At 39.3% G+C, this 25,209-nt stretch overlaps 1 protein-coding gene across 1 annotated transcript in view; it reads right to left on the bottom strand.

Annotated features, from left to right (window-relative positions):
- Window positions 1–4,540: 4,540 nt before the first annotated feature.
- The window catches only part of LOC145994662 (zwei Ig domain protein zig-8-like), a 621,183-nt gene continuing 600,514 nt past the window's right edge, over window positions 4,541–25,209 (bottom strand). The window contains exons 5-7 of the mRNA XM_083130785.1: window positions 24,425–24,593; window positions 19,981–20,552; window positions 4,541–5,070 (exon numbers count right to left, since the gene is read on the bottom strand). Coding sequence (XP_082986911.1) covers window positions 20,452–20,552; window positions 24,425–24,593 — 270 coding nt within the window. The 3' untranslated portion in view covers window positions 4,541–5,070; window positions 19,981–20,451. The remainder of the gene's footprint in view (window positions 5,071–19,980; window positions 20,553–24,424; window positions 24,594–25,209) is intronic.

The following is a 25,209-nucleotide window of genomic DNA, read 5'->3' as shown; positions in this document are numbered from 1 at the left end:
TCTGTTGCTGAATTGTAACCACTTCTTTAACCGATTGTACAATAGTCAAAATAGACTTCTGACCTTGGCGTGGCGGTTTCCATTCTCTCGCATTAGAAGAATATTTCGTTTTGGTTCCTCGTGTTGTTCACATCTCACACTAATCCTGAACATATCCTGTAATGAAAAGCTCACTATTACAGAAGATAGTATTATAGTTTACCTTCAAAAAGGTTATAGTTGTTTCACAGAATATTTCCATTACTTACATCCAGAAACATCTGAAATGATGTCTTCTTTAAATCACCAGTATTCACCTCTAGTGTTGGGATAACAGTTATAAATTCGTCTAGTGAGTTTGCAATCCTTCCATAAGCAAATTAGCCATTGCATCACAATTTATAATTTATCCGTAACAAATGTGTGCGAGATTTCACATATTTTTTAAATAATACCCCATTTGTATTGTATGCAGTTTGAGGAAAATGATTTATAATTCCACAAGCTGCATTCACAGCGCAATTAATTATCAAGAACATTGCGCGAGTGTTAATTTATTATTAGTGTGTTGTGAATGTTCAATGGGTTTGCTTGTTTTCCCTGAAAGCAAGAAAACAAAAATATAGAGCCCGGTTGTTTTTAAAGAGGGAAACCCGTCTAACTCTATTACCCTTTAATGTATCTGATAAATATTTTCTACAACAGAGGCATGTTCAGGAAATAAATTCTGGCTCGGCTGTAAAAGTGCCAAGTAAAATGTTCCATCCTTCAATTTTCGAGTGAAATTGCCATGTCAAACAATTTGCATTGGATTCAGTGAAGAATCCTGTAATTAGTAAACCCAACACGAAAACAATTTATCTACAGTATAGCTTCTAATAACCTTTTTTCTTGATGGACTCAGAAATAACCAAATTGTCACTTACCATGTTTTACACCCGAGACCTTCATATGATATCTGTTGGTTAACGTCGACTTTCCATATTTACAGGCTCATTGGGACGATGAGGATGAATCGATGAAAGACAATGAAATGTCCATACCATACCCAGGATTTGAACCTATGAAAAATTGACACCTTTAACTTTTTAACACGCTATGCCAACTACTACTCATGCGAAAGTTAGCACCTCTTATCTCTTCAGACAGTTCATTCTGCTGACAGTGAGGATCGAACCCGAGAAATAGCACTGATCAAGTGAGTTAAAGGCATTGTGAACAACCACTGGCAAGATGGCAAGAACCTCTTCTGAGAAGAACAGAACTGGTCTTTGGAAACTGTGTTGGAATATGTAAAGTGCAGACCAGACGTTTCCGATTATGCTTATTAAGTACCAATGTCACTAGACACTCAGTATGGGTTGTATCTTATTTGCTTGCAATCTTATTGGATGCTGGGATAGGGTCATACAGGGTGATGCAGTCATATTCTTTCATTAAAACTCTCTCAGTCTTCCATTGTCTTTCATTCGTGGGTGGTTCTTGAGGACGTCCTGATTCTCCAGTAAGCTATACACAAAAAACTAAATGCTTCATATCGATTGATGCACCAGAATGCATCAATTGATGCACTAAAGTGTGTTTTATGGCTTCTTCAAAGAATCAGATTCACATTTGATGCATTTGGGTGCATTTTTGTATGTCGTGAAAGAAACACCAAAGTGCATAATTATATTCAAGTGCGGATTTATTTCAGTCGAGATGCACTTCAATGCATCAGTTGATGCGTTTTGATGCACCAGAATGCATCTCTTTTTATGATGCACTTAAACGTTTCGTCTGAGCTACACGAACTCTGTAGCTCAGACCAAACGTTTAAGTGCATCATCCAAGAAGATGCAGAAAGGTGCATCAAGGAACATCAACTGATACATTGAAGTGCATCTCGACTGAAATAAATCCTCACTTGAATCAAATGATGGATGCACTTTGGTGTTTCTTTCACGACATACAAAAATGCACCCAAATGCATCAAATGTGAATCTGATTCTTTAAAGAAGCTACAAAACACAGTTTAGTGCATCAATCGACATGATGCATTTAGTTCTCTGAGTGTACCCTGCAATCATTGAGGTTGGATTGCCCCGTTACGTCATACAAGGACAGACGCCTTATCGATAACATAATGTACGAGGGAAAGCCAGATAATTGGTCGCAAACTATTATAGGATAGCTCAATAGTGCCGAAAAGTGTCAGTAGATGGCAGTACATACCCAAATTGATAATAGATTAGGTTGATAATCTATTTCCAGATGGCATGATGGTCACGTCGTCGCCTTGTAATCAACGGCTGGATACCTGGTGGAGGCACATAGTGGTTCGGATCCCACTTTAAACTGTTGGCCCAGTCCCGATTAGCTTATCTGTGCAGCCAGTGGACTTAAAACCTCAAACTCATGTTAGATAGTTACTGCGCCGCTTTCGTGGGCAAGCACGTTGGACTTTCTCCACCGAAGGTTGTGGTTTTAAATCCTTGCTTGTCTGATGATCATGCATCCTGGTGGTTGTAATTGACAAGTAAGATGTTTCCAAGCAAGTTTACAAAGTAATACGACACCACCAACAACGAGGCAAGTTACCGTGTATTCTAACCGGAAATAGCTGACAACTTTACAGGGCAGATTACCAAATCAACTATTTTGAAACTAAAAGATCCAGCGTGGGTCATTCTCGGCAAAAAACACGAAAACACCTTGTCTCTTCCACTTGGCAATCGTGGCGAACTTCTAATTTCGATTGAATCTCTAATGACAGGATGGGTGGGCGGGGAAAAAGGGTCATGGCTGATATCTCATCGCACCCCCCCTTCGAAAAGCCACCCTCCTCCTTTCTCCTTTAAGCGAGGATGTACTTTCTTTTCTAGACGCAATTAATAGGCGGCGCTTCGGTAGATTTATTGTTGCCCATTAGGATCGTCGTGTGACGTAAATCAGGAGAAAGCGAAGAAAAGAAGGGGGAGTCCCCGCGAGATAACGGAGGTAATGTAGGAGAGGAAAAAGTAACGATCTTACTTCTATGACGTTGTAAATTCCGAAAGATCTGTTGGAAGATTTGGTCAATAGGACATGCCTGAAAAGATCGCTATAGAAGCTTGCTGGGATCTGTAGACAACGCACAGGCTTAATGGAGAATACGGTAAGATTACTCTGAGAACCTCGTAGCTACTAGATTAGTTAATCTCAACATCTTTCATTATTTCTTTTATTCCCCATGAATAGCTTCGTAGCGAATGATTTACAAAAAATATTTGATACATAGACGTGGAAGTACACTGAAAAATTACTAATTCTGTTTAAATGTGCGCGCGCTAACGTCTGTCACTTGTCACTTGAATGACGTCGCGACACATGCACCACTCTTCTGAAACTATTCATTTCGTAAGAGGCAGCCATTCAGTTAGGACGTGCTTCTAGTACTCAGCGTAAATTTGAACAGCAGCGCGTGGTAATCAGTTAGAAAGGTAAGAGCTGTTTATGGTGTGGTTAGTAAACAATCTATCGTTACTGCGCAGTACATCTCTGATAGACGTGTGAAAAAAGAGCTTCGTGAAGCAGTGAGGTGTTTCGGATGTGCTAAGCAGACTGTCAAAGAAGACCTTCAATGGTTGCTTTGAAAATCGAATTGAACCTTAGAATCAGTGTATCAATTCAGAAGCAGAGTATTTTGAAAGTTTTTACATTTAAAATTCAGGAAGAGAGCCAGTTATTTTTTGATACACCTTCGTATGTGAAATATGAACGTGAAAATTTTTATACGCAAAACATAACATAACGTACTGTGAAGGACGCGTCCTCATTGTAACCTCGAACGTTCTTGCACTTCCCACCGCAAACAAAGCATTCTTTCGTGAATATATTTTGCAGGAAGTCCATTTGCCTACAAAAAGCACAACAGGTCATTATTCTACTATTGCACACTTCTGGAGCAAGATCGTAATATTCGATACAGAACTACGCTTGCGCAATAAGTATGTAACGTTTACTACATAACGTATTACCAATCTGAATATGTTCTGCCATCTACTGACATCTTGCTACACTACCAACATTATCGACCTATTTTATGATTTGCCCTCGTATTTAGGTAGATCCTATAACAGTTTTTCTCCTTTTTACTTTGCTGGAGATTCGCAGCAAAAGGCAGGCCACATAAGCACGCACGGGTATACTTATATAGGACAATCAAGTCAGTGGGAAAGAGGAACACATGTGAAGGAAAAGATGTCAAAGGCGGAATAGTAAACACGAAACTTGCAGATTACAGTAGAAGAGTATAATAGCACTAAGCAATTCCCCTTCTCTCTAATAAGTAGAGGGAAGAAGGGAGGGGGAGGGATGAAGATAAAGCTGAGAGAAACACTGTCGCCCTGTCCCAAAACCCAATAAGTCATCCAAAATTTACAGTTCAAGCAATATGTCTATCCAGTCTGCAGTCTACTTGGAGCTCTGTCAAACCATGTTAGGAAATAAGGTTACAACGAATATGAATTATCATAGGAATGCTTTATTCCCATACATTGCCTAAACTGATTAAATGTTACTTTATGTTGAAATTCTGCTGTCACAAGAAGAAAAAGGGAGATATCTGAAATACGACACTAGGCGATATGAGTTTATTGAATCCATAGTATTTTTTCTCCAAAAAACACAAAATTGGAACAAAAAGAGTCCCAGGGAAGAAAGAAAAAAAAACACTCGGACACAATGGGAAAAGGACATAAAATCCTTCTCATATACAAAGTTTCTTTACAGTATAAATCTGTTTCAACCATGGAGAGAAAAAAAGCGAATTTCTTCCCAATTTTTCGAACACCAAAAGAAAATCTTCCCTGTTTGCACAGTGTTGCCAACTGCTGCCAGTGCAGTTTACCAAAATAAAAATTATTTTTTTCATCAATAACAGTTCGTTATTTGTCTTCACATTTATGTTGTCCTTGAGCATTGAAGGTCTCAACAAGAATTCAAAGAAACACTGAAGAGATTGATCGACAGTTACAGTTACTCCCCCCTCCCCCACGAGATACACTGAAATGCATTGACTTCCATCTCTTTTGATTTAGACCAAGTCTTCGACATCCACGCGGATTCCATCTGAAAAGAGAGAAAGCAAAAATAGCAATGAAGAATTTCAAGTTAGTAAATGCTCATGGTAGACCAGCAATTGGAGGTAGAGTTTTCTAAGGTTTTATGTTTAGGAAAAGTCTTCAGGTTTAGAAAAAAACTACGAATGTATTCTACATTAGATACACACACACCGTCCCAGGAGTCTGTGGAGCAAGCGAACGAAAGCAAGTCTCTGCACAAGTAGTGACTCGAGAGGGCTCGACCAATGAGCGCGTGAGTACATGGAGGGGGAGAAACGCAGCTGCAGCTACCAGCCGTTTGCAGCAGCGCGCACGGCTTCGACCCGCCCATTCGCTTTCTCCCCTTCACTGCCCTTATGCGCGGCGTTGCTCAACAGTCTCCTGAGACGGAATATAGTTCTCTTGACATTTCACATTTCTCGTACTTTATGACAAGCTGATCTAATTAGAACTGGGCGTATAGTCACAGACAGCTTGTAAAATCCCACGGACTCACCCCACAAAAATTGTTCAGGCAGACGCCGATTCTCTTTATCCTTAGAACAAAACTGTACCTCTATTCATTAACAATGAAATCTCTCTCCACATGGATATTTATCGTTCCTTTAATAATAGAAATGAGCAGGGTAGTATGTCGTGGGGAAAGGGTATAAGTCCAATTCTGCCAGAAATGAGTTTTGTTTATTTTCTGGACTAATTGAAGTTTCCCACATAACTTTATATTAAATTTCATCTCTTACCTTAATTAACCTAACTTAAATTAAACTAACCTAATACTATTCCTTCTGTTGTAAAACCTACTTTTTGGGCTTACAACCTCCCCCCCCCAACACCCACACACAAAGTAAATCAGGTAAATTACTTTTTTTGATGTCTCTGTAAAAAAAAGCAGTTGGACTTCATCAATGAGAGACAGGCTAGTAAACAAATTTCTCACCATACTGCTTACACTTTTAGGATAAAGCTCTCTATCCAACAAACATCACTGGGAAATATAACCACTCATTTCTACTTTATGTCGTTTGCAGCGAAGCGTATTCACTGTGCAGAATCCATAAATCGATAAGTGCCAGAATGGCTTGGATCCTGTCTATGCGTGCATGTGGAATTTTAAGGCAATATTAGCAGGTAAAGCTGGAAATTCATTAAATCGGATGATGAGGTTTTGTTTTTAAATTGAGGCAGAGATCAAAACGAAAAATCTATAAGGAATATAACTAATTAAACTGGAAAATGTGAAAGATGTAGTGCGTGTGCGTGCGTGTCTCTCTCTCTCTGTGTGTGTGTGTGTGTGCTGTTTATTCTCTCGTAACCTGTTCACTTGCCTGAATCAGAGAGAAATCAGGATCGATGTGGGAGGTTGAGGGAGTTTAGAACACAAACTAAACTGTTATTAAAAATCAGGCAAATCCAAAATCAGAAAGGTAGAAGACTTATAAGTCGTTTTCCCCAACAGAAATGAAGGAAAAACGTGCTCGAATGGTTGTTGCTGAAATTTTCCTCAACCTGCAACACAGACACTTTTTAAAAATCGAGAGAATAGTAATGCAAGACCCATAGAGACTGTTCAAGACGAGAACAAGGCAGACCCCTGTGTAAAATCGAAGCGTCTTGGGGCCCGAGACTTTGGCAAAACATATATTTGTAAACCTGATTTACTTTGCTTTCAATTCAGACAAACCAAACTGATACGCAACGGATTTTATTTACAGACAGGTCATCTCGTATGTTGGTTTGTTGTAATTCCAAAGTTAATCCCATTAGTAGAAATCGTGTTTGAACCTGTTCAGCGTGGTTACATACATTCAGACTAAAGCTAAGTTTTTAGAAGGTTCGTAGCATGGAAACATGTTTGCTTTAATGACCTCTATATGGTGTGAAATTTTCTGGAGACGCGCTGAATATGTTACTTATATCGTGTATTTCGTAACTAAAGACCATTGTTTTGTTTTATTTTCCTTGGCTTTTCTGCCATTTTTGGCTAATCGCGAAGTTGACAATGAGTGATAATATGAAACTGATGACGGTACACCAACAAAGAACCAGGCCGGGATTCGAACTCGGGACTCCTAGCTTCGTAGCGTGCTGTGGTGCGTTCAAGGCATGAACGACACCGATCTATAGAAATCAAATCGAGACTAAGTAGTTCTCATTCTCGTCTCCTCTCGAAACCATTCCCCTGTGGTAATCTTCTGTAGGATCTTCAGTACTTTCAATTAAAGACGATCATGCAATGCCGTTAAATGAACGCAGATGGCACAATCATCACACAACACCGTTCCGCTCACATTTGGTGGCACGCCCAATGAAACTACCCACATTCGAGGTTGCAATAAGAAACAGCCACGGATTACGCGACTCGAAAGAGCCAGCAAAATTAGCCGAAAACTTCAATTTCCGCTCTTACGATTTTTGATTCTCAAAGAAAGATATCTCTTTATTTTTACAATTATTTCAACGTATCTGAACGGATGACACTACTCAAACAGGAAAAGGACTGCCATTTTACCAAACCATCCCAACCACTCTTGTTAAAACCATGCATTATTCACAGTGATTCACCGGGCAGACTATCGTTTGCATAAGGATCCTCGAAATAATTTGAATTTGTCTTTCTTTTATTTCTCCAGCCTTTTCCACCCCCTTCTTCATAGCTGAGCGATTTTTAAAATTGTAACGAGCGCTTCAGAAGTAAGAATGTCGAAAAGGTTTGTAGGAAAAGAGAAAACAATCCGGGTAGAAGTATCTTCTTGTTATATAAACTTTTCTCTACCCTTCCAATTTTTTTCCTTCTTGTTTTTCCTGTTTTAATTCCTTTCCCGATGGTGTCCTGAAGGCTTGTTTAAATTACATTTTTCCAAGTGGAACTTTCGTGTAAAATGAGAAATTCTGATGGAAGTTTTCTGACTCGCCTTCCTTAATTTTTCTCTCTCTGTTTTTAAACTCACCCTTGTCTTGTCCTTTCCTCTTTACACTTCACTTATTGCCAGTACTTTGCTCCTTAATTATTATCAGGCTGTGTCTGCATGTACATTTTTTGTAGGAAAGTCTAGAACATGTAGGAGCGAATTAATTTCAAGTATACTCAAACTGTAAAAGAAGCGAAAGGGTTCTTACTAGAGTACTGCATTGGACCACTTTCGCTCGCTCAAACTCGATCGAATCTCCCACGCTCGAGCGTGATTCGCTCGAATATATAGAATGTCAAATATCATTTCAATGTGACAATAATCCTACGTATATGTAAAATTCGTGCTGGTAGTTTCAGCCCATTATCATCTATTCATTTTCATATATTGCTATGTATTGGTAGGATAGACTAAATTCCATCTTAACATGGAGATGATAACTATGTTCACTTCAGTTTCAATTTTACTGCGTCTTTCACTTCACGAAGCATATTTGAAGGCCCACTGCCACTGACAAATTACGGTTACACGTGAACTACTGGGCTTCCAGCGTATACCGATCGTTTGCCTGTTCGAGCGTTATTCGCTCGAGCGAAGAAACAGTAGATTCCGTAAGCCATCTAGCGTCATCCCTGCGAACAATTAGACGATCGAGCAAAAAAACCTCGATGAAGCACTCTAGTTCTTACGTAACATTTTCTTACAAGAACAATACCCTGGAAGATCTGCAAAGATGGCTCGTACTTTACTTCTTAATTTTTCTTTGCAATTACAGGTTTTAAGAAATATAACGGGGTTATCTTAAGCATGATTAGCAAAATAGCTATTGTGCTTGCATCTGGTGAGCTCTGTATGCATAAATTGATCCTCGTCTTGTCCATTCCTCTTTACACTTATTTTCAGTACTATACTCCTTAATTATTATTTGACTGTCTGCATATACATTTATTGAATGAATAAATTAATGTTTTCTTCGCGTTTAATTTTTGAAGTTCCGTTTCCTTGACTTCTAATTGACTTTTCCCCCAGTTTCTATGTTGTGTATATGATCTTACAGCGTCTTCCTCTGCAACTGTCGCTCGAGGAGTGTATCTTCTTGTTTATCTTACGTTGGATTCACTCTGGCCGTGGTGTGTGGTGAGTGTGGTGCATGATGGCCGCTGTGCCTATTAGATTGACTGCGGGGTTAAGATGCCTTCTGAGTTCGTTCCAGAATCTGGTTGTATCTTCTATCTGGTCTATCTCAAGGTCTTCGTGTATTTCTAGATTGGTTGTGAATCTATCATGGCCACTGATTATCCTTGTAGCTTTGTTATGTATGATTTGTAGTTTTCCTATGGATGTCTTTGCTGCGTGATGCCATGCTGGAATTGCGTAGAGTATTGCTGGTCGAATCATTGTCTTGTACAATGTTATCCTTGTTTCAAGGGATAGTTGTAAATTCCTGATGGCATATAATCCTCCTATTCGTTGGTTGCCTTTGTGATGCATTTCTTCTGCATGAATCTTGCATGTTAGCCCGCTGTCTAGTGTTAATCCTGGGTATCTTGCTGTCTTGGCATGTGTTATCTGTTGGCCAAAGAGCTCTAATGTTTGCTGTTCTTGTCTTCTTCTGCTGGCAAAGATGACTGCGGTGTTTTTGGTTGCTTTTGTTTCTATCCTCCACTTAGTTGACCATTGTTGTAATTCCTCTAGTTGTTGGTTCAGTGTTTTGTAGCAAAATTTAAGTTGGCGCCTGGATGCGAAGAAAGCAGAGTCATCTGCAAATAGCGCTGGGAAGCATTCTGGTACTGTCGGTAAGTCGGCTGTATAGAGAGCATACAGTATTGGTGCTAGTGTGGAACCTTGGGGAACTCCTGCATTGATGTTTCTGGCCAATGATGCAGCTCCGTGGATTGTGGAGATGAATGATCTTCCTCGTAGATAGCTGGCTAGCAGGTGGATGTGTGTGTCTTGGAGAGGCATCTGGAATAGTTTTCTGATGAGTCCTGGTATCCAGACTCTATCAAATGCGCTCTCAACATCTAGAAAGACTCCGACGGAATAGTTCTATCTGTTTAATCTGGTCGTTAGATGATCCACCAGTCTTGTTAGCTGTCCTGTCGTACTATGAGCAGTCCTAAACCCGAATTGGAAGTTGGTTAGTTGCTTCTTCCACTTGCTTCTTGATTCTCTTTAGGATGATCCTCTCCATGGCCTTGCTGAGATGTGATAAAACGCTTATTGGCCTATAGCTTTTGGGCGTCCTGGGGTTCTTTCCGGATTTCAGTATGGCACAAATTTTCGATGTTTTCCAGATATCTGGGAAGTGGCCTGTCTGCAGGATTGCGTTGAAGAGTTTGGTGATTAGTACCAACATTTTCCTTGGGATCTTCTTTAGCATTTCCGTGTTATTTTGTCTAGTCCTGGAGCTTTCCCTTTTGGGATTTTCTTCAAAATCGTTTGTACTTCCCGTGGGGTGGTGAGTTTAGGGCTTGTTGTCGGAGGATACATTTATTATAGAAAGTTCTAGAACATATAGGAGGAAATTAATTAGTATCTTATAAAGGTGAAAGGAAAATGTATCATATGTTGCATTTACTTACAAATCAATACCGTAAAATATATGGAAACATAGCTTGCACTTTATTTCTTAATTTTTCTTTGCAATTACAGTCTCTATGAATTACAACGGCGTAATCTTAAGCAAGAATAATGATTTGCTATTGTGGTGTCATCTATGAGTTCTTTATACACTTCTAACTTCACATTTGCAAAATTCAAGGTAATTAACGGCTTGCCACTTTTGAATGCAAAGATTTAATGCTAAGTACAGATTAATAAACAGTTTTGCTTAAAAAGAGCTCGTTAAGACATATACTAATTAAAATATGATTTGGAGTTTTCCTGGAAACGAATGTTGCCGAGATTCCGTTGCGATATATATAATACCTCTCCACGACTGCTCCCATCTGATTAAGATGCTCAGAGAATCTCTTTCCAATGCATTAATTAGCAACGAAATTAATTATTCAGGTTTGATTCAACGAGGAAAGCATTATACTATTAGTGAAGACTGTGCTTACAGCATCATTGCCGTGTTTTCTACAATTTCATTGCAGATGCGGTTTTGAGTAAGTCAAGAATCTCTCTCTCGCTTCCTTGAGTTTGAAGTTTGATCTGGTACGACGAAGCAATCGAAAATTTTATTTGCATTAGCATTAATGAGACATTTTCCTCATCGTGTACTTTACAATATTAAACGTTGACAAATAAATTATTTCATTCCATAGTGCAATAGCCCTCAAAGTGTTAAGTCCGGGGAGAGTGATCTTTCATTGTTTGCGTGCAGTTTTACGTCCACTTTATGAACAGATAGGCTAATCGGGACTTGACCTACCGTTTACAGTTTGATCCAAATGACTGTGTAATGTGCGTCAACCGGGTAACGAACCCGGGACTCCTTGATTAAAGATCGGCGGCGTTACAACACACAGAGAACTAAATGCATAATATCGATTGATGCACTAAAGTGAGGATTTTTTCAGTTGAGATTGGACCTTCCTGTATCGTTTTGGATGATGCACTAAAACGTTTGGTCTGAGCTAATGACTTTATGTGGCTCAGACGAAACGTTTAAGTGCATCATCAAAAAAGATGCATTCTGGTGCATCAAAACGCATCAGCTGATGCATTAAGGTGCATCTCGACTAAAAGAAATCCTCACTTGAATCAAATGATGCACTTTGGTGTTTCTTTCACGACGTACAAAAATGAACCAAAATGCATCAGTTGTGAATCTAATTCTTTGAAGAAGCTACAAAACACACTTTAGTGCATCAATCGATGCATTCTGGTGCATCAATCGATATGATGCATTTAGTTCTCTGAGTGCACTACGCCATCGGGGACGGCCTTTTTATTAGGTGTCCCTAGTGAGCTCATCGGATCCCTTCGCCGCTGTTTTCTGGCTATCGAGACTGGAGCTAGCTACTTCGTTTCAAGCAGTTCACCAATTACCCTCACGACGCTGCGTCAAAGCGCGAATCGAACCCAAGACCGCTCGCACCAAATGCGAGAACGTTAGTGACTATAAATTCGGAGTGAAACATGAGGACGGGGTTCGGGGGATCTTTCTCGCAAGTAGATTACCATGGATCGCTTCACTCTCCCTAACAATATAATAAGGTAAAGATATCCCTTGCACATTACAACATCCCATCAAGGGGTCGAAACTCCCTGAAGAAACCTTACTCCACCCGCATACATTCAGGGGTAGCTACTTATTGTCCTGGTTTGTTGATATTTTAAAGCTAGGAAATTTCCTCAGAATTATTGTTCACCCATTTCCTATTATGCTACTTCATTCAAATCTTCTTAGTTGATAGAGCGGAAAGTGCAGTTAGTGCCCCACACCTCCATAATCTTGGCCATTTGCGGTAGTGATGTGATCAGCACAACGCTCCGAACCTCACTCCCCAGGATTTCCACCAGGTACTTCCGGAGGCTTGCCGAACCTCAAAACTATAGCAGAATATTCAGACATACGCGTATATACGAAAAAAATTCAAATATTTTATTTTACATGAAGATAGTTGACAGTTACAACTTGCAATTGTGTACACAACAAAGACATTTTAATAATCCCAATGTTCATTAAATGCCTACACAGCCAGAGCTCCTGGCTTCGAATCATCGACATGTAATGGATTTTTGTTGCGTTTGCTCTCTTGTTCTGTTTCATCCTGACCATTGCCAAGTGGGTCAGAAAGCGACGTAAAACAGCCAATCAACAAAGAGATAAACCCGCCTGCGCGTTGACGTTGCCCCACAGCAAGCAGTGTACGGTCACACGACCAAAACTTACCGAGCGGAAGTGCATATCTTCCCGGAAGCTAGGTTGGCAACCCTGCCCGTGCCTGCAATGCCGACGCAGGAACTAATTTCAACGGTCGATGCATTTTTTTTTCAACGAATCTTGGAAACGAGCGCTAAATGACTGCGGTTTTCGGAAAGTACGGAAAATGAAGAGAGGGAGGTCTGAACTAATGAGATGGGGGGGGGGGGGCGCTTCTCTGTCTCGAACAGATATTGAAATTCGTTGAATTTTTCTCCCGGCATTCCTACATTCGCTCCCCCCTCCAAGCCAATTTATTTGTGCATTTATGGTTCTTCTGGTAAGATATCGCTTGGTACTATATTCGGGTAACCCCGATTGTTACACTATTGCATTCTTAGAGGATTTTTTTCACGATATCCTGTTTTCCAGACCGGAAAATTGGATGGCATGTATGAATGCAGTTCCGCAGAATCTAATAAAAATTCCAAATAACTTCCTGCTCTCCAACTTCCCATATTGAAACGGATGAGCTGTTTTACAAATAATTTAATTAGTCTGAAATTAAAATTAATGAATATGATTCCTTTGATCGGTCAGTTTTTGCTGCTGGGGTGTTAGTCACTGATCTCTTAATTAATGACATTTTGCGCGTACCAAGTTGATGTCCCAGCCAGCATACAGTGGAGTGTCCAGGATCATGGTAGGAGCCTTCTCTTTTAATAGTCAGCCCTATATTTGTACATCTTCCCTGTATGATGTTGACTGGAAAAATGACTGTCCAAGATTTTGGCCGACCTCCTTGGCGGAATGGTTACAGCGTCAGGGGCCCGCGTTGGGTGTTATTTGTGAATGTCCCTCCATTAATTTTATCATATCATCACTCATCCTCATTGTCGCGATTAGCTAAAAGTGGCAGAAAAGCGACGATAAATAACAAAAAATCAAATCAAACCAAGATCGTCAATCTCCAACTACAGCTGAAATATTATTTTGACCGTTTATGAAGTATTAACAGACACTGTAATGATTCAGTTCTTGAAAATATATTTATGTACACGTAACTGCAATTTATAATCATTACCTATCATTATGTATGATAATATATTCAAATTTTGGTATTAATTTACAATACTGCCGGACCCTGTGGCCGAGTGGTTAGCACATCGCGTTGCGACGCCAAGGGTCCCGGGTTTGAATCCCGCTCGGGCTTGGTAGCTTGTGAATGTCCATTTATCAATTTCATCATTTCTTCACTCATCCTCATCTTTGCAAATTAGCCAAGAGGCACAAAACGCGAAGCAAAATAAACTAAATCGATCAATCAATTACAATACCGGACGTATCTCCAATTTGTTTGAAAGTCGGCATACTCACTAATTTAGGCCTCGTAATCATGAATCTGCAGTTAAAATTTGGCGGTCACGTCTACAAATTGCAAATAACGGGCAGAAGTTACCGCTCTGATTGTCCATACACTAACATGGCAACCATGTTTTATGATATGAACAAGTGACATGCGAAGGTTGCTCAAGTGTTGTGCAATAAGTGAGAAAATGGCGTCTTTCGTAAAAAACAGAAACATATTTGGCCTACGAACCATTCACGGTAAGGTTAGGTTAGGTTAGGTTACGCAAGCATAGTTAAAATTCAGGATCATCATGAACATAGTTTTTAAACGCTAATCATTTCAGAAAATTCTTGTTTCCTTCATAAATCAAGGTTTACTCCGTTCACAGACCCACTTCTTTCGACTTATTTTGCAGTTTCTAGACGTGACCGCCAAATCTTAACTGCAGATTCGTGATTACAAGGCCAAATTTAGTGAGTATGCCGAATGTGAAAGCAATTGAAGATACTTCCGGTATTGTAAATTCGCTCCCAAATTTTAATAAATAACGATTTCGTTTGGTTTTAGTAAATTGACTGGTAGAGTGTTCAATTTTAACGGTAAAATATTGTAAATTTTAAGGCAACTTCTACCAGCTCTTTCTTGCATCTGGAAGTTCTTGTTATTTCACTAATGCTGACCCAAAGGAGTGGGTGATGACCCCACCAAATACCCCCTTTGCAAATGTATTTCTTTGTGAATGCCCCTTCGTTGATTTAATCTAAGCATCATTCATTTTCAACGTTGAGTTGAGCCAAAAATAGGCAGAAAAGAGACGCAAAAAAGAAACAGGCATTTTGTTTTATTTTACATTGCTTTTCAAACAATCCAGCCTTCCTGTTGACGATTCATAGTTAAGAGAACAGCGTGGTGCTTATATAGACAATGTTGCCATATGATGCGCAGCAGAAGAAGAAGGTTCCACTGCGCATTAAATGGCTGTTGCGGTACACAGAGAAACAAAAGTTAGTGTGCCACCGTTACGAGCAAGACAAATCGATGGCTCTGGGGAACACTTAATCTTAAAAGAAATTAAGATGAGCTGGTAAAATAATCATAAAAATTTTGCACTTAGAATAATATTAACTTATTCCAAAGGAGCAAAACCGTTCATTGCCTCCTACCAGCTTCAAGAACCACTCGAAACAACATACGGAAGAAGCCATTTGACACCCACGGAAGCCTAATTGACCAATCTTTGCTGTACATTCCCTTCCCCTTCCCTCTGGCGGGCTGTTATTTTTACCCGCCCCCAAATCGGCAAAAAGGCAAGAAACTAATACGTGTTTCTAAGTTGAGTGGAATTTAGAGAAAAGGTAGAAAATGATAACATTACATTCAATATACCTAGTGCATATTAATTTCGTTTGCCTTTGAATGTCAACGCCGTCCTCCCTTACTAACAAAAGCAGTCTTATTTGGGGGTGATGATCTCAAATGTAAAAGCCCGTAAGACCCCATACTAAACCCTTAACTTGGGATAGCCTACAGCGGTCAGAATATATGATTTGCTTCTAAGGTTGATTGACTGATGCATTTGGTTTACTTTACTTCATTTTTGTGTCACTTTTGGCTATTCGTGAAGATGAGGATGAGTGATGATATGATTAAATTGATGAAGAAATACAAAGAACACACATGCTGGAATTCGAACTCGGGGCCTGTAGCTTCGCAGCCAGTCACGATATTCAGTACACCACGGAGAGATTTATAGGTTTACCCTATGATATAGAATATCCACTTTAGCATTCGACGAAGGCTTGTTCGAGTGGCACCACCCAGTTTCAGCGAACGGTAGATGGCGCTTGTTGTTTGCATCCTACGAAGCGTTAAGCAAATGGACGTGCATGCTCGTGTGCGGGTTAAAAGGTAAGGATTAAATGACTGATAAACGCTGCGGTCAGACAAAATTTCTGGCTACATTTTCAACTCATTACGAGTCCATGATGCGGCGACCACAACAGAAAACAGCGCAAATTAACGTTTATGAAACTGAAATGTTTGCAGTTGACGTTCCAGTTCTTTGACCCGAAATAGCAATGTAATTTAATTGCTGTTGCTGGTCAATGTAGAATAACGTGTATTAAGTGGAATGTATGAAACTCGCTGTACCATGTGTGGTTTGTTGAAATAAATTATTTCTTTTGACTCGTTCCCGAGTTATGACATTGCAACGCAATTCAAACTTCCGGATTTTATTGATTTTATATGTGTAAACAAATGTGTGTTTCAGTTCCAAGAATGTTCAGTGGACGAAAGTGGTCGACTTTCACCAGAGTAGTTACCGGGTTCGAGTCCAGGACTGGTCATGGGTGACCTTTGTGAATGAACCATCATGAGTTTCATCTCATCATCATCGTTGCGATTAGCTAAGTAGACTAAGATTAACAACCAAAATCCGACTCGCCTTACGTATCAGGCAGCCTTTATAAACCGCAAGCGTCGGGAACCAATCCTTTAATTTAAATATTCTTTGTCAATCATTAAATAGAAAGTTAAACCCTCTACTTGGGATGTATTGGTCTGGAGAAAATATTCAAACAAACTAACAGGTTAAGACAAAAGGATTAAAAGGTTATAGAATTATTTATTTTTGTTTCTTTTGGAGTCCGCTTTATGCACAGATAGGCTAATCGGGACTGAACCTATGGTTTTAGTGGGATTCGAACCACTATGTGCCTGCAGCGGGTATCGAACCTGGGACCTCTTGATTACAAGGTGATGACGCCATCGGAAAGACCAACTTATAAAAAGGGACAAGGTCATAGGCCTATAAGCATGTGTGTGTTATATGTGATGTGTGTGTAAGTATGTGTTTATAAATTCGCATAGAAGTCTACACATTCTGTAATTGGAGGTTTTAATCCTCTGCAGAAGTGTAAAGACTAATAGATAAATGACTACTAAATACATCATGAATGCCTGTATAACATTCCAAGCAGTTACTTGCTCAATACAGGGTGTCTCAAAAGTAATAGCGCAAACTGACACAGGTGAAAGTACACGATAATAGAAGAAAAAAATTCTCAGTAAACATGGGTCTGCAAACGAGCCGTTTTCGAGATAATCGCGAATGTGTGATTACAAGCCACCACTGACTTCATTGTTTATAAACGTCGTCCTAGTTGCTAAAATCCTTTCGAACACCCCCGGTTTATTTCTGAATTGGTTACAAGCATGTACAATTATCTGTACTGATTGTATCCATCCTGTTTGATTACAACGCCACCTATCGGAGATCTTCTGTTTTGTAAAGAAAGAGCAAACCTGGGAACGCGCAAGGAGTAAAGCACTCTGTGTTTACAAAATGCAATCAGTGACGGCTTTTAATCACACATTCGCACACATTATTAGCATTTTACTAACTAGGACGACGTTTACAAACTGAAGTTAGTGGCGGCTTGTAACCACACATTCACAATTATCTCGAAAACAGCTCGTTTGCGGACCCATGTTTACTGAGGCTTTTTTGCTTCTATTATCGTGTACTTTCACCTGTGTTAGTTTGCGCAATTACTTATGAGACACCCTGTATTTACTTTTCGTTCTAGTCACAGCACAGAAAGGTGACGTCATGACTGCACCTCAATTTTAACGGTATTGTAAATTTTACAGTATCTTCTAAAGGTAAAGAAGAACAGAATTCATAAACAAACAGCACAACGGCGAATATAGCGTACGGGAGGTGCATAATCCAAATGAAAGCCTGTACCTTGATCAAATTACGAGAAGAGTCGAACCCAATTCACATCGCCGGTAAAATTAAAAGTAAAACTCGAAAAGAAACATGTCTGCCTCGGGTTTCGGCGCCAGGGAGGGAATGCAACCTACGAAGGGACAAAGCTAATCCGTCTTGCTTTCCGTACCCCCATCTTCCAAAACCCCCCTTGCTGTTCTATTCAATTTGCGTCATTATATCCTGCTTTACTTTACCAGGGGATTATCGGAGAAGCCTGAGATTTCCCCCATACGAGATCTGGCAACACTGTCGAACATGGTCAGGGATCTAGCCATTACGGGAAGGATCAACGCGGGATCCTTTTTGTCTTTCCTGCAGGTCAGTCGGGAGACATCCCGGCCTCCCTAGGGAGCGGCCACCACCTCGACAACAGATGAAACTAGATTGGCCGCCTCTGTTATGGGCCGTCCTCTTCCCTTCCTTTAAGCTGGAAACTTTTGTTTTAGCAGAAGATCAGATGGGATGCTGTAAAATCTAATGGAAGCAACGGTGGAGAAATATCTTAAGTGAACAGTACTAATGTAGGTTCCGGCACTTACATGGTGCGTACAAGGTAAGCGACGGAGAAAGACGCAATTGGCTCAATGGGAGCGGGTACAGGGTGTCCAAAAGTGTCCTGTCCACTTTACAATTCCCTATTTCTGCTATTTTACGTTCATTTTTTACATCAACAATGAGAAGGGATAATTAATGTTTCAGGACAATGGATTGTTGGGTCTGCCTGATTATCTATTACAGTGGTTTCGTGAGACCACGCCCAAATAAACTAAAGTTTTAAAAAGTCGATGTCTCGATGCCTTCCTAATTTTTAAAACCTTATACATTAATAGTGGCCGCGGTGGCTCAGTCGGTAACACTTCTGACTACCATGCTAAAGGTCCAGGGTTTGATCCCCGGCCGGTTCAAATTCGGGAACTTTTCTAACGTTGGAAGCTGCCCCGGCGCCCACCCAGCGTCGAATGACATGGGTACCTGGGGGAAACCCTGGGGGGGGTAAAGGCGGTCAGGGGCGTGATGCTGATCACATCACCCCCACTCACGAGCGGATCAAGAAAGTGTGGGGCGTTACACCCACACCCCCTATACGCCTTCATGGCGTGGTGCTAAGCACAGGGGAGCACTTTACCTTTTTTAATATGCACCCTTGAAATCAAAATATTAACAAATGAATTATAACCGTCATAAAGAGTAGTAGTTCGATTACGTCCAGGCTTGATAAAAAAAAAAAAATTGTGTTTAAATTAGTTGCAAACTACCGGATCTAATGATCTAACAGCCCAGTATAATTGACGGCAGCGACCCTTTGGTTGGGTTGAGACACGCTGGTATGTTACATGGAAGGTTCCACATTTCCCACTCTACACATACACATATATTATACTATGTATATATATGTATACAAACTTAACTGTTTGAATTGTATATATATATATATATATATATATATATATATATATATATATATATAATGCAGAACACTAATCTCAATATAATTACAAACGAAGCAATCAAATTATTTCAACTGCCATATTTTAGTTGTGCTTATAAAGCTTTCGCCAGACTGACTTTACAAGTGCAGATTTTATTTTAACAAATAAAGCGTTTTAGATTACTTTTAAACTAATATTAAGAAAAAGGCTTCGTTATAACTCTTTTCAGTTCTTATGGCGGGCGCTCTAGAAGCTGGGAGGGGAAGTGGGGAGCGGGGAAGCGACCAATCCAGCGCGATACGAAACGCAGCAGCCAGTAGAACGAGGTTCAAGTAGTACTTTTTTCTGCCGCGTCCTGTCACTCGGCGCCACTGCTGTTGTCTGTTTGGTCTGCGGCGTAATCCCCACTCCCTACTTCCCCTGCCAGCTTCTAGAGCGCCCGCCGTAAGAACTGAAAAGAGCTAGGAGTAAAAAAGGAAATTCGCATATGCTTAATTTGTAATTACATTCAGGTATAGTGGTAACCAAAGAACAGTATCAAGAGAAATTACTCGTTATCACTGAAACAAATCCAACAGTTGTGTCCGTTAACATATTAATTGTCAAGAAAAAGCACTAAGATAAATCTATTACCTGATGCTCAGTTGTTTTTCCGATCATTCTGTTTTATAAAATCACCACAGGACGGACTCATAAAAACATCTTGACCACACATAATCAGAAAACGATAATTCTGAAGTAGTTCTCCGTACTCGGGTCACGTCATCAATTTTCTTTCATTCTTTGTGGACACATTGAACACACTGAGGAACATCACTTCCAAATAACATTAGTTCGTATCCTATCCTCGCGCTGACACTCAAATGTTATTATGGATCTCTGTCCTCTCTTCTAGAATCCATTAAAAAAAATCGATCGTTTGATCCCTTACGTTGCGTAACAACTGAAATTGTTTTCAAACACAAAAATTATTTTTCACAGATTTTTTCATTGTTTTTTTTAATTGTCACTTCTTGAATCGAACTCGTACGTATTGGGAGTTTCGTTTATGAAATGTTGGAGGCACAATCGGGGTTCTTACTGGAAGTTTGAATACGTCATCACTCAGGAGCCAATGAGGGTCACGATCACGCTGAGGAGAAAGGCACTCACTGGATACTCTAGCCTCAATTGTCCTCCGTGTTGCATCGCTGCAGGATGTTCGCCTGTGAAGATGGAAAATGGGCAATGTTAGTTACAAGTTCGCAAAGCGTTGAGAATGGACCATATTATCGCTGACGCCACTAGCAGAAACTAAGCTACATCGAGTCCAAACCTATCATTTGGTATTTATTTCCCACTGCAAGGGGTAACTTTTAATATTGTGACAGCAGTATTGAAAAAAAATTGTGATGTGTTTCCTATGGCACATCACTGGTGGAAACCCATTGTTTTCATCGCCCCTGTATCTAATCTAATAAATTACTATAGGCCTGTTCCCATAACGCTATATTCAGTATGTGTATATAGTTAGAACAATTCACAGAGTAAAATGATATAATATGAGAATCATATTTCATTTCCAAGAAGTTTACTTAATGAGTTATAGTTGCATTTTTGATCAGAAATTGATTTATTGGTTTTTACAAAGGTTGGTCAAAAAGTAACGCTCAATCCACTGTAGCTCGGGAATGGTACGGACTAGGGTAATGACATTTTGTATGTAGAAGCATTGGTCCTTTACCACCTAACCAACACCTAACAAAGAACAAAGAGGCCAGAGTTACGCGCAATGGACATCAAGTTGCATCACGATAACGAACAAACGCATGCTGCAATCATGACAGTTCAGAAGATTGGCCATCTGGGGTGGACAGTGGTGCCACAACCCCCATACAGTCCTGAACTAGCGACATCGGATTTCTATCTGTTTGGACAACTAAAGGCTCATCTGCGCGGAAAACAGTTTGGAGATGACAACGAGCTCATTGCGTGTGTGATAAAGTGGTGTCAAGACAAACCTAAAGAGTTGAAGCACAGGGATCATACATTGAGTGACATTTCCAAAGGACTAAAGAACCAATGCTTCTACCTACAAAATTTCATTTCCATAGTCTGTCACGTGCCAGTTCCGACGACACAATGAAAAAACGCAAGGAAGAACTGTTACCCGAGAGCAACGATAGATTGCAGCACGCCATATGAAGGAAAGCAGAGTTCACTGTAGAAACTTGGAGCGGAGAAGAGCGATTATATATATTACAGTAAATGCAAAATATATAAAGTAAGAGTATAAAAATTATAGAAGGAGTGAATGAAATGTTGTAAATAGCTAATTAAGATAATTAAGAATATGCTCATATATGAAACAATTAGGAAAGTTAATAAGTGAGCAAATGAATTCACAAATGTATCTCCTTTCTGATCCTAGTGATCAAAATTTGATTTAATACCTATGGCGAGGAGAACGTCGCCATGTTTTGGTTGCTTGTCCGCGGTGGCGCTGTTGTCAAATTAGACGTCCCGAAGCACTTTACGGTTGCGCTCCTTATTAGTCGCACTGGGCCATCGGCAGCGCTTGTTATTAGCGATCCTGGTTATTTCCCTTGGTTGTTGTTTTAGGAGGAGGTGTTATTGTCAGATTAGACGCCCCTAAAAATCCTCTATAGCTTTGGTTCAATTCTCTACAAGGAATGCAGCATAATGATTTGTCTATATTATTGAGAAGATACATGATAAGAGAATATTTGCCATAAATGAGAGAAATAAGACTTTTTCCAGTGGCAAAGAAGAATGGAAGAAATAAAAATTTGCTGTGGAAAGAATAAATAGAAGGATTTATCGAGAATATAAGAATATCTCGACGGAATATAGAAGATAATAAGAATTGCTGCTGAAAGAAGAAATAAGAATTGATATGAATAGAGGAAATAAGAACAGCGATGAATAAAAGGGGATGACTATTTTTTGTGAATAGAAGAAAGAGATTGTCATAAAAGGTAGAAGAAAGAAAGGAAGATTATCCTTTTACCAAAGAAAAGAAGTGGAAATTGAAGAAAGAAGAAGTATTTAATATATTTTGTCATAGAAGAAATTGACGAAAGAAGAAGAAGCCTTTATTTCCTATAGAAGAAATTGATGAAAGAAGAAAGAGCCTTTCCATATTTTATCATAGAGGAGATTGATAAAAGAAGAAGAAGCCTTTTACCAAAATAGAAGGAAGGAAAGAAGAAGAAGCCTTTTCCCAAAATTGTGAGAAGAAAAGAAGAAGCAGCCTTTTTCCCAGAAATTACGAGAAGAAAGAAGAAGATTTCCTTTCAATTATTCATATATATATATATATATATATATATATATATATATATATATATATATTTCAATGTATATACAAGCTTCGCTATATATTTTCTCTGTATTGTGTATAGTTTTCAGAATATACGGTAGAGCCGCATTTAAATATATCCTCTTAGCTATAAAACGCTTTCTTATTTGGAATTCTCGAATAAAGAACCTATCCCCTGAGATTAAGATATCTGTAGCCGTGGTATAAATTTACTTTAAGAAGTGCACTAGAGGGACGTTGCAAGTCCTTACCATTCCCGAGCTACAGTGGATTGTGCGTTACTTTTTGGCCGACCTTTTTATATTATGGGCATTGCAGCATAGGCGGTTAATACCTCCCTAACTAAAACAAAACTGAGAACAGTGTCTAAGAATATAAACATGGCTGTTAAAAATTTGCTATTTCAATTTTTAAAACTATTCAATCATTCATTACTTGACGGGAACGAAAACTCTCACCTCTCCGAGGACTAAAATCTCTTTACGTATTAAAAGCTCAAGCTGTAAAGAAGGGCACTCAGCACACATAAGAACAAACACAGAGGATTATTCTGGCCGTGGTTCCAGTCGCCAGAGCCTCGTTGGCTTGCAACATTGCAGTTATCAGGATGTAGGGGAAACTGGGATATTGCCAAACACTTAAGCTTTTATGGCGAATTATGTAATTCTTTGAAAATATTAAAAATATATTTAAAAATCTGCACAGATTTTAAGGAAATCTTAATACCTTCCCTTCAAAATCAATTAGGTAACACTAACAAGGTTCCCAAATTATTTGTTTTGTACAAGAAACTAAGAAAAAGACACAGCTGTCATGTTCTGCATTGCCAGGAATTTTCTGGGTAATGTACAACATCGTGTTCGCCGTTCACCTTTATAAAACATAGTCAAAAATAAGGAATATTGACCTTGTTTTTAAGTATCTGCAGAAAACTCTTCGGTCAATTTTTATTGCAGGAAGCTTGTTGGTGACAGGTCTCTTCATGTATAACTTCTACACATATTTTGTTCAAGGTTTTCCTTTTGAAGAGTTGAACCCTAATATAGGGTAATGCCGAACACCATTACTTCCTTTATGCGCCTTGTTGTTTTCATTATCACCACACGTGCTGTATTGAGCATTCCAGTGTGTTTGAAAATTGCCTAAATAAATGTACAATCTACAAGAGTAAACGACATCAAAAACTAATATAACATTCTCCAGTTAACTCGAAACGAACACAGCACATACATTACAAGCAAAGTTGAAAACAAAAATCTTTGTCCGCTGGCTCCGATGCCTCGCAGAATAACGACCCTGCTAGAAGCTTAACGTATTATCTGTGACAGGCGCTAGGTGGCAGCACCAATTGGATCACTCTTATCAAGGAAGCAAAGCAGAAAACCTGGTGTTAGCCATTACCTCTCTGTTCGAGATTACCCTGGTTTCCCTTACTACGGGGAAGTGAAATTGACTTTTGGGTGTCTTACCAGATGGTCAGGCCTTACACCCCTTATTGATCAGAAAACATAACTGAATTTCCCATTAAAAGCTTCAACTGTGTCTATCTTACTAATAAAATGATTGCAAGTTATCCACCAATAAAAGTTTGTAGAAACCTTTTACTTGTATTCAGTATTATGTGCCCCTTGGCATGTAGGCAACCAGAACTACAGATCATCAATGCATGGAAGATAACGTTCAAGGATAATAAAATGGTATTTCCTATATTTCAATAAATGCCAATGAGGAAAAAACGTTAAGCATGAATCTTACCGTTGAGCACATGGACCATGAGTGTTTTGGGGTTTGCGTTGGAAGGGCTGCACGTGTACTTCCCAGAGTCCGCACCTTTAGCTCTTTGGATCAGCAAGTAGCTCGTGGTGATGTCACCTTTCTCTGTGATTACACTCACTCCACCCCGTGGAGAGTCGTAGTTGATTTCCTGAAACACAGAAAACACATTGTAAATAGCTCATCCTTCATCGGATAATACAAATTGTTTTAGTTGTTCATTTTAATATTCCTTGTTATTTTCTACTTTAAAATGAGATTGTTATATTAAAAAATACATTGAAATTGCATTAAAACAAATTGGATTTAATACAAAAAATCCTTTATGTTGTAAATGCACACAGAACTTGCAATGCATCGAATCAAGATTAATGCACTCTTTGGTCAGGGATGATGGGGTGATGTGTTTTGGGGAGATCAAATTTGGTTTTATAAATAGACAGTAAATAGATGTGAAGATAGACTGTGCTGGTATTTATCGTGCTTTGTCAATGAAACTGTCCTTCTGAGGTGTTGTAAAACAGAGTGCTAATGAATAATGTTGAAGTTACAGTTTTGATTAAATAACAATTACTGCAATTGGTGACAAGGATAACAAGAATAAGAGATCCTAATGTTAACGAGTATTTAGCTGGGAATTATGGAGATTGGTAGTCATGTACAGTTTTTATTAGTTTTCTGTAAGTTTTTAATATATAATGGCAATTACACACACACGCACACACACACACACACACACACACACAATAATACAATAGTTCCAAAAT

This window comes from Lepisma saccharinum, chromosome 11 (genome assembly GCF_977018435.1).
Source record: "Lepisma saccharinum chromosome 11, izLepSacc3.1, whole genome shotgun sequence".
Classification (NCBI taxonomy): domain Eukaryota; kingdom Metazoa; phylum Arthropoda; class Insecta; order Zygentoma; family Lepismatidae; genus Lepisma; species Lepisma saccharinum.
The sequence above is the reverse complement of the archived record's forward strand: the minus strand, read 5'-3'. Positions and strand labels throughout refer to the sequence as shown.